This window comes from Leptonychotes weddellii, chromosome 13 (genome assembly GCF_054177405.1).
Source record: "Leptonychotes weddellii isolate Sample4059 chromosome 13, ASM5417740v2, whole genome shotgun sequence".
NCBI classification, from domain to species: domain Eukaryota; kingdom Metazoa; phylum Chordata; class Mammalia; order Carnivora; family Phocidae; genus Leptonychotes; species Leptonychotes weddellii.
Window position 1 is genome coordinate 80,229,953 of NC_138381.1, and position 10,307 is coordinate 80,240,259.

Sequence of the window (10,307 nt, forward strand, 5' to 3'; positions counted from 1 at the left end):
TCTCACATTGAGATCTTTCATCCATTTTGAATTTATTTTTGTGTGTGCTGTAAGGAAATGGCCCAGTTTCATTCTTCTGTGTGTAGCTGTCCCAATTTTCCTAGCACCATTTATTGAAGAGACTGTCCCTTTTCCATCAGCTATTCTTTCCTGCTTTGTTGAAGATTAGCTGACCATAGAGTTGAGGGTCCATTTATGGGCTCTCTATTGTGTTCCATTGATCTATGTGTTTTTGTGCCAGTACCAGACTGTCTTGATGATGACAGCTTTGTAATAGAGCTTGAAGTCCAGCATTGTGATGCCACCAGCTTAGGTTTTCTTTTTCAACCTTCCTCTGGCTATTCAGGGTCTTTTCTGGTTCCATACAAATTTTAGAGTTATTTGTTCCATTTCTTTGAAAAAAAGTTGATGGTATTTTGATAGGGATTGCATTGAATGTGTAGATTGCTCTAGGTAGCATTGACATCTTCACAGTATTTGTTCTTCCACTCCATGAGCATGGAACAATTTTCCATTTCTTTGGGTCTTCCTCAGTTTATTTCATGAGTGTTCTATAGTTTTCTGGGGACAGATCCTTTGCCTCTTTGGTTTATTCCTAGGTATCTTATGGTTTCTGGTGCAGTTGTAAACAGGATCAATTCCTTAATTTCTCTTTCTTCTGTCTCATTGTTAGTGGATAGAAATGCAACTGATTTCTGTGCATTGATTTTACATCCTGATGCTGAATTCCTGTATGAGTTACAGCAATTTTGGGATGGGGTCTTTTGGGTTTTCCACAAAGAGTGTCATGTCATCTGTGAAGAGTGAGAGTTTGAGGACTTCTTTGCCGATTCAGATGCCTTTTATTTCTTTTTATTGTCTGATTGCTGAGGCTAGGACTTCTAGTACTATGTTGAACAATAGTGGTGAGAGTGGGCATCTTTGTTGTGTTCCTGATTTTAAGGGAAAGGCTCTCAGCTTTCCCCCATTGAGAATGATACTCACTGTGTGCTTTTTTGTAGATGGCTTTTATGATATTGAGATATGTTCCTTCTATCCCTACACTATGCAGTTTTAATCAAGAAAGAATGTTGTACTTTGCCAGATGCTTTTTCTGCATCTACTGAGAGGATCATACGGTTCTTGTCCTTTCTTTTATTTATGTAGTGTATTTGATTGATTTGTGGATATTCAACCATCCTTGCAGCTCAGGAATAGATCCCACTTGGTCGTGGTGAGTAATTCTTTTAATGTCCTGTTGGATCCTGTTGGCTAATATCTTAATGAGAATTTTTGCATCCATGTTCATCAGAGATATTGGTCTGTAATTCTCCTTTTCAGTGGGATCTTTATCTGGTTTTGGGCTCAAGGTAGTCCTAGCCTCATAGAAAGAATTTGGAAGTTTTCCTTTGATTTCTATTTTTTTGAAACTGCTTTGGAAGAATAGGTATTAATTCTTTAAATGTTTGGTAGAATTCCCCTGGGAAGCCATCTGGCCCTGGGCTCTTGTTTGTTGGGAGATTTTTGATTACTGATTGAATTTCCTTGCTGGTTATGGGTCTGTTCAGGTTTTCTATTTCTTCCTGGTTCAGTTTTGATAGTTTATATGTTGCTAGGAATGCATCTATTTCTTCTAGGCTGCCTAATTGGTTGGCATATAGTTGCTCATAATATGTTCTTATAATTGTATTTCTTTGGGTGTTGGTTTTGATCTCTTTCATTCATGATTTTATTTGGGTCCTTTCTCTTTTATTTTTGATAAGTCTGGTTTAGGGGTTAATCAATCTTATTAATTCTTTCAAAGAACCAACTCCTAGTTTTGTTGATCTATTCTACTGTTCTTCTGGTTTCTGTTTCATTAATTTCTGCTCTAATCTTTATTATTTCTCATTTCCTGCTTGGTTTAGGATTTATTTGCTATTCTTTCTCCAGCTCCTTTAGGAGTAAGGTTAGGTTGTATATTTGAGACTTTTTTTATTTTCTTGAGAAACGCTTGTATTGCTATATACTTCCCTCTTAGGACCACCTTTGCTGCATCCCAAAGGTTTTGGACAGTTGTGTTCTCATCCTCATTTGTTTCCGTGAATCTTTTTAATTCTTTTTTAATTTCCTGTGTTCACCCAATCATCTTTAGTAGGATGCTCTTTAACCTTCAACTATTTGAGTTCCTTCCAAATTTCCTCTTGTGATTGAGTTCCAGTTTCAAAGCATTGTGATCTGAAAATTTGCAGGGAATAACCCCAGTGTTTTGGTACCGGTTGAGACCTGATTTGTGACCAAGTATGTGATCTACTCTGGAGAATGTTTCATGTGCATTCGAGAAGAATGCGTAGTCTGTTGCTTTAGGATGGGATGCTCTGAATATATCTGTGAAGTCCATCTGGTCCAGTGTGTCATTCAAAGCCCTTGTTTCCTTATTGATCTTCTGCTTAGATGATCTGTCCATTGCCGTGAGTGGGGTGTTAAAGTCCCCTCCTATTACTGTATTATTGTCAATGTGTTTCTTTAATTTGGTTATGAATTGGTTTATATAATTGGCTGCTCCCATGTTGGGGCATATGTATTTATAATTGTTAGATCTTCTTATTGGATAGACCCTTTATGATATAGTGTCCCTCTTCAGCCCTTATTACAATCTTTGGTTTAAAATCTAATTTGTCTGATAGGAGGATTGCTACCCAAGATTTCTTTTGATGTCCATTAACGTGGTAATTGGTTCTCCACTCCATCACTTTCAGTGTAGAGGTGTCTTTGGGTCTAAAATGAGTCTCTTGCAGACAGCATATTGATGAGTCTTTCTTTTTTATCGAACCTGAAACCCTGTGTCTTTTGGTTGGGGCATTGATTTAGCCCATTTACGTTCAGAGTAACTATTGAAAGACAGGAATTTAGTGCCATTGCTATTACCTGTAAAGTTCCTGTTTTTGTGTATGGTCTTTGTTCCTTTCTGGTCTTCGTTATTTTTGGGCTCTCTCTTTGCTTAAAGGATCCCCTTTAATATTTCTCACAGGGCTGGTTTAGTGATCACAAATTCTTCAGTTTCTGTTTGCCCTGGAAGCTCTTTATCTCTCTTTCTATTCTGAATGACAGCCTTGCTGGATAAAGTATTCTTGGCTGTGTATTTTTCTCGTTTAGTACCCTGTATATATCATGCCAGCCCTTTCTGGCCTGCCGGGTCTCTGTGGATAGGTCTGCTGCCAGTGTAATGTTTCTACCCTGGGAGGTTACCAACTTCCTGTCCTGAGCTGCTTTCAGCATTTTCTCTTTGCCTGAGATTTGCAAGCTCACCATTATATGTGAAGTGTTTGACTTCATTTTATTGGTTTTGAGATCCTGCACGTTTCTTAAAATGAGTTTATTTTGCCAGTAAGTCCTCAGAGAAGTCAGGGATGTTTTTTTAATCTCTTTTGAAGTAATTGTGTTTCAGATTAAAATGCTAATAAGCATTTTCTAGTGTCTTGGAAATGAAAGTTAATGCTCTTTACTGTCTTTAAAAAATTTTATTTATTTATTTGACAGAGACACAGCGAGAGAGGGAACACAAGCAGGGGGGAGTGGGAGAGGGAGAAGCAGGCTTCCCGTGGACCAGGGAGCCCAATGTAGGGCTCGATCCCAGGACCCTGGGATCATGACCTGAGCCGAAGGCAGAAGCTTAACGACTGAGCCACCCAGAGGCCCCTCTATCTTTAAAAATCCTAATGCTTGTATTTTCTCACTAAAATAATGGTATTGGGGTGCCTGGGTGGCTCAGTTGGTTAAGCGACTGCCTTCGGCTCAGGTCATGATCCTGGAGTCTCGGGATCGAGTCCCGCATCGGGCTCCCTGCTCGGCGGGGAGTCTGCTTCTCCCTCTGACCCTCCCCCTCTCATGCTCTCTATCTCATTCTCTCTCTCAAATAAATAAAATCTTTAAAAAGTAATGGTATTAATTTTCTTTTGGTCTCTGAAATTTTGTAAACCTTATTGGGTGTGTTTCTCGGAGTTGGAAGTGCCGTCCCTGTAGGCTGTGGCCTGGCAGTAGGGGCAGGGAGTGTCCCGTGCGGCAGCTGCTTGCTTGTCTCCTCTTCCTTTACCACTTTCACCCTCAGCATCGTCCAGCCTCAGTGGCCTTTTCCTCACACCTAGAGAAGAGGAAATTTTCGAGAAGTAAAGAGTAGGGGCGCCTGGGTGGCTCAGTCATTAAGCGTCTGCCTTCAGCTCAGGTCATGATCTCAGGGTCCTGGGATGGAGTCCCGCGTCGGGCTCCCTGCTCAGCGGGGAGTCTGCTTCTCCCTCTCCCACTGCTCCTCCCTCCCTCTGCTCCTCCCCACCACTTGTGTGCACTCTCTCTCAAATAAACAAAAATCTTTAAATAAAAATTTCTTAAAAAAGTAAAGAGTAGAGGTCATAGTGTCCGTTCATCTTCCAGCCTTGAGCTGAATATTTAGGATATGGGGAAAGCACCCTGTGGCCATGGTGGAGCCTGCATCTCTGCTGCTTTGTTGAGTCCTTTGGGTTTGGTTCCCAGAAGCCTGGGCAGAAACTGCTCTCGCAGAGGAGATGGTAGCCCTAGTGAGTATCTGAACAGGGCCCCTGTTCACACTCAGTGTGCGGCCCTGAGCCTAGGGTGCCTGCTGGGGCTACCTGCCCGGTTCCCATTGAGGTAACGGGTAAATTGGTGCAGGGAAGGGCTTTCAAGTGGTGGCGTGGATGGAGGCATAACCAGCTGTCCCAGGAAGTGGATTTCACGTTGTGAATTGTGCTGTACTTGGTAACCGCTGAGATTAGTGATCAAGTGCAGGGCGTCCCAGGAGCAGAGCTAGGTTCATCCCAGCGTTACTTATTATTTCATACAGTACCCAGTAAGCACTCAATAAATGGTAGATAACTTGTCTAGAGAAAACTTAAAGTTGTGTAGAAAGTAAAATAATATCAAAGAATGATTTCTAACTTTGAAGAAATGCAGTTTGGATGTAAATATTTGTCATTATTCTTAGAACCGCAGTATTTTTTTAATTGAAATGTTGATGTTAACTTTTTATTAAAATGCATAATGGATTAGCTGATTTAGGATATTTGATGTAAGAACAAATCAAAACGTCACTTCATACTTACGACCTTTCTGTCCTGACATTTGGTAAGTTTCTTGTGATGTCAGAAGACTCAAATCCACTTTGTCTTTTGGTTCTTGAGACTGGCTTTATTACATCCAGAGCCGCAGTAAACTGGGCAGCACTAGACTTCCATGGGTAGATGGTGATATTTCTACAAATACCCTCTGTTTACATAAAATCACTCCCCTTATCCCTTTTGGATTTGCTTGACTATCATGAAGGAGCAAAATGAGATTGTTAAATGGAAGTTCCCACTTCAAGGTCTTTTTGACCATTTGTCCAGATACAGCATACTGTGAACGACTGTCCCAAGCCAGACTTTCTAGATCCCATTGCGTGTAAAGCTCTCTGTGTCCCACAGTTTGGAATCAAGTGTATTTCTGCTCTGTGAGAACTAATGTTCTGGTTGGGAAAAGGGCACAGGAGAAATGGAGGGATTGGTAATGGTCCTCTGTCTCTCAAATGTCCAATACATTACACCAGCACGGTTCGCGAGCGCCTTCGTGTGCCAGTCCCCGTACTCCGGAGCGGCTGTGTGCTCAAGAACTGGATTTGAAACGGACCTTCCAGAGGTGGTAGAAAAGGTGTGAAACGTATTCCAGCCCACATGTGCTGCCACTTGAAGGGCTGCCCTCCAGAGCGCCAGAAGGCATGTTAGGGGCCAGCAGATGGCTTCTGGTGCAGTGCTGGATGCTCGGGGGAAGGGAGCTTCATCTGGGCATAGGGAAACCAGCCGGAGAGTGGCTGGCATTGGGCGGTGGGGTGCAGAGGGGATGTAAAGGGTGCATCCCTTGCCAGCATGTTGGTGAGCTGAGGGGTGACTAGGCCCCGGGAGGGAGACAGGGAGCCCCGATACCTTGTGAACCAGTAGTGCTGGGTTAGACTTGGACACTGCTGAAATGAGCTTCCCTACCAGCAATTTTAGACTCCAGATCTTATTTTTCACCTAGTAGAAAATGCCCACTGAGGAGTGTTCCAAATTGTGTGCTTCGAAGCATGCTGAATGTACCATTTCCGTGTGCTGGGCCAGCAGTGTGCTTGTCTGTTGACGGAACATTTGCATGACCCCGCGTCACATGCCGTCCTTTACTCCACCCCCAGTGACTCCTGGTCCTTGTCTAGGTCCTTACAAGCTGTGGCGTGTCCTTTCACAACTTGGACAGACACTCTGCCTCGAGAGGGAGAGGGGTTTCTGTTTAAATGGAGGATGGGAATGTGAATGTCTGAATGATTTGGGTGCCTGGAAGCATGACAGACTCAGTGTCATTACATTCATCATCATCACCTTTAAGCCCAAGACTAACGGTAATTGTGGTGAAGAAACGAGTGAACGCCAGATTTTTTGCTCAGTCTGGAGGAAGACTTCAGAATCCACTTCCTGGGACGGTTATTGACGTAGAAGTTACCAGACCAGAATGGTAAGTTCTGTGCGGTTACATGAAGATTGTTTTCTGCTTTATCAACTTCAACACGTTTATTCTTTCTTCTCTTTCTGGTAAATACTAAAGTCTTCAATTAGTTTGATCCCATAATACTACTAAAGCCTATGATTTGTTCATGTCTGAAATGGTAAACCGGTTTCTCTGCAGTGTTCTTTGGGGGAAGAGGGTTATTGTCTGTGGTACTAATTATACATACAGAGGGTAAGAACTGCTGCTGTAGATTGCTTTTGTATGTTTTTAACATGTAACCTTATCCTCAGATTGTTGTTCCCTAGTAAAACTTTTTAGATCTGAAATGCTTTGTTGTCGTCCAGAGGTCAAAAAGTTGCATTTGAAACACAATTGCAGATAAGTGGCTTCTGAGTAAACAAAACTTTTTATGTAACTCGGAGCTACACTTTGCCATAGGAAAGCCAGCTAGCTAGGACATCCACGGGCACAGGGGGGCCGCGGGGTGATGCTGTTCGCACCCAGGGGTGCAGCTGTCACGTGCTGAAGCTTGCTGGCTTCTCGCAAACTCTTCTATGGTGTGAGGTCTAAGGTGCTGTAAATCATGCACGTGGCAGCTCATCGGTCAGTCTGGGTTAACGCCATCCTCAGGAGAGTGCACTGTTAGGACCATTCCTCTTTTTCAGCGTGATGGAGCTTTTGAAAAGGCAGCTTTAATCAGGGTAAAGTGCGGGCTTCGGTGCAAAGCTACTAATGTGGAACGCCCTTCCTGCACAGACCTTGGGTGAATGCGGCTTCACTACGCTAACTTCATGTAGATAAACGATAGTACAGATTTTTGGTTCTCTTGAATCAGTTGTGTTAGCGACAGGGAATGGGAATTTCCATGTTGAGATGCGTTATCTGGGATTTCTGTCTTTTTCTCAGGCAGGTGTTAGTTATGGCAGTGCTTCGGAAGGATGCTACTCGGGGGCGGGGGGGAAATCAGCTGAGGGAGACAGAGTGGCTAAGATACTAACGTAGTGAGTTCCTTTCCTGCAGGACCTTCTAACCGGTCAGAGTGACCCCACTGCGCTCCCTACTAACACTCCTGGTATGCTCACCGCAGCTCAGGGCTAGCGTTGACCTGGAGACAGCTGATGGAAACGGACTGGGTAAAACCCAAGTTGAATTATGAAGTGTGGGAACATTTCATTACTTCTTACCAGATGCTATTTAGAACTTAGCTGCCGAGGCTCTGCCTGCGTCAGGAGAAGCTCCCCTCTAGGGCTGCAGTCCCGTTAGCTGCCAGCACTCTGGACGCCAATGTGCTTGAGCCGGGAACTAAGACTCGGACTCCGACTCTCTTGTGAGTTCTCTGCAGTTTTAGGGCAAGTGGTTTCGTGTGTCTGAAACCCTTCTGCTTCTAAAACACTAATAATCTGTTGTAGATCAACCGTGGTGTTCTGATTTGTCTAGTTTCAGTGAACCTAGCAAGTTGCACGGGTAATTTCCTTATAGCTTTATTAGGTCAGGTGACCGTATCTCTGGATCAGTGTGTTCCCTGCTACCCAGACAGTGGGAAAAACGGATGTCCTGTTCCTCCGTTTGCAGTCCTGTTTCTGTCTGCTTTACCATTTGGGTCCTGCACTAGTTCTCTTTCTGTCCCTGGAGGTTCTCAAGTCCTCTGAGAACCTGCTTTGCATCCTTAATGATTAAAGTGAAGTATGTTTTTGTTAAGTAACAGTGGGAACAGCAAGAGGGGGAAGGTTCTGTGGTAAAAGCATATCTTGGGAACGACAGTGCCTGAAACAAGAGCTGCTCTAATTTTCCCCGCTGCTGCTGCCCTCCAGGACCTCTGTGCACCCCAGCGTACCCTGCGGGGTGCAGGCCGCCAGCCGTGCGTGGCTTGAGGATACCACTGTGACTGGCAGCCCGAGCACATATTGAATGCCCTAGGGCATCAGTGACATGTATTTAAAATCTAAGGAGTAGTGGTTTCTGAAACGTCGGTCACACAGGCATTCCAGAATTGTCCATGAGCAGCAAGTGTTCTGGACTTGAAGGAAGCACATTTCATTCTGAAGAGGTTAGCTTCCATTAGAATACGGGATCTTTTCACTGTAAGAAACGGGACCCGTGCGAACTTCCGCTTTCAGACAGATAAGCCTCCCTTCCATGTGGCTTTTCTCTTGGAATTCCAGGTATGATTTTTTTATCGTGAGCCAGGCAGTGAGAAGTGGCAGTGTCTCTCCCACGCACTATAACGTCATCTACGACAGCAGTGGCCTGAAGCCAGACCACATTCAGAGGCTCACGTACAAGCTGTGTCACGTCTACTATAACTGGCCAGTAAGTGTGTCTCCCTGGGGACCTGGGCTCACGTCTGTGAGCTTCGCTTTTCAGAACAGGAGTTGCTCTGTTTTCAGAGGCTTTTCTAGTGGATACCGAGGGGAGTGATGGAGGAGAGTAACAGCTCTGTGTTTCTTCCACTCAAGGGCGTCATTCGCGTCCCTGCTCCTTGCCAGTACGCCCACAAGCTGGCTTTCCTCGTGGGCCAGAGCATCCACAGGGAGCCCAACCTGTCCCTGTCCAACCGCCTCTACTACCTCTGACCCGCGGGACGAGACGACGTGCAGCCGTTCCTTCGTTTGACCTCGTAGCTTCGGGGTTTTTTTTTAAGCTTTTATTTTTTTTTTAGCTGTTTATCTTTCTAGATATGAAACTTGGAAAGGGAATTAGGAGATTTGGAGTCTCGTTTGTAGCATTGCTGCTGTGACTGGCTTATAGGTAAAAATTAAAATTTTATATTTTATCTTGGCTTCTCAAATACGTTGAGAATTTTTTGTTTTGAAAAAAATGTGGATAAGGTACTTTGTATTATAAACTATTTGAAAAGTGAGAATTTACTTGAAAGTACGTTCAGGAGTGAGCAAGTCCTACTTTGTAAACCTACATTAATTCATCTTCTTTTTGAAATATTTTTAATTTAAAGGAGAGAAAGGCGTAAAGTGGGAAGCTCACTACAACTGTAAGGTAGGGTTTTATTTGGGTATCTGATCTATTTTAAAGATAAAAAGCTGCCATTGAATAACCTGTACAAGGTATGGGAATGATAGGAGACTATGGAGAAGTAGGCTAATTTTTTTATTTCATTTTGGGGCTAGGTGGTATGATGGTTAAAAAGTTTTAAATTTCTGTCCAAAGAAACATTTTAAGACTCTTTGACAAAAGAGTCCAATAATCTATATTAACGTTACTATTTATTTTGTTTGCAACGGGGACATCCTTCTACTTGTTATAAAATAAAATTGGATTCTCACCTTATTTACTAACGGTGTAGTTTGTTTTTACTGAAAACGTATGCATTTTCTTTCCATTTAATGCATTTTTTTAAATGCTGGAGAGCGTACTCTGTCACAAGGATACAGTTCCATTTATAAAAGCTAAATTGGCCTCACTTTTGAAGTTCAGTGTCCGGAGCTGCCTGCTGCAGCATTTAGGACAAGATTGTCGGGATGTTGATGATCGCAATTATTTACATGGACAGAGTTGTAGGAATTTTCAGGAAATTTTGCAAAGAGCTGGCTTGCAGTTAATGAGTAAAACTGTACTTTGAGAACCCCTTTAAGCATTGCTTGTAAATGTGATGTGTGCGCACATTAGTGCTCCAACATAAACCCCTCTCACCTTAGCAGCATTATACTGGGTCTTATCAAATAAAGGCTTCTTGGACTTAGACTCATTAACATGAATGAAAACCGTTTTATTTTCCTTTTAGTTTTTCAAGCTAATAACTGTTGTTAACATTGCCGTTGGCTCTTAGCCCAGGTTCCTTAACCTACTTGGCTGTAAACACGAGAAGA

The 10,307-nt window shown here is 43.2% G+C and overlaps 1 protein-coding gene across 1 annotated transcript in view; it reads left to right on the plus strand.

Annotated features, from left to right (window-relative positions):
* PIWIL1 (piwi like RNA-mediated gene silencing 1) overlaps positions 1-9,768 on the plus strand; it is a 20,176-nt gene extending 10,408 nt beyond the window's left edge. Inside the window, exons 9-11 of the mRNA XM_081800963.1 lie at positions 6,305-6,489; positions 8,646-8,793; positions 8,940-9,768. Of these exons, the coding sequence (XP_081657089.1) occupies positions 6,305-6,489; positions 8,646-8,793; positions 8,940-9,056 (450 nt within the window). The 3' untranslated portion in view covers positions 9,057-9,768. The remainder of the gene's footprint in view (positions 1-6,304; positions 6,490-8,645; positions 8,794-8,939) is intronic.
* Positions 9,769-10,307: the final 539 nt, after the last annotated feature.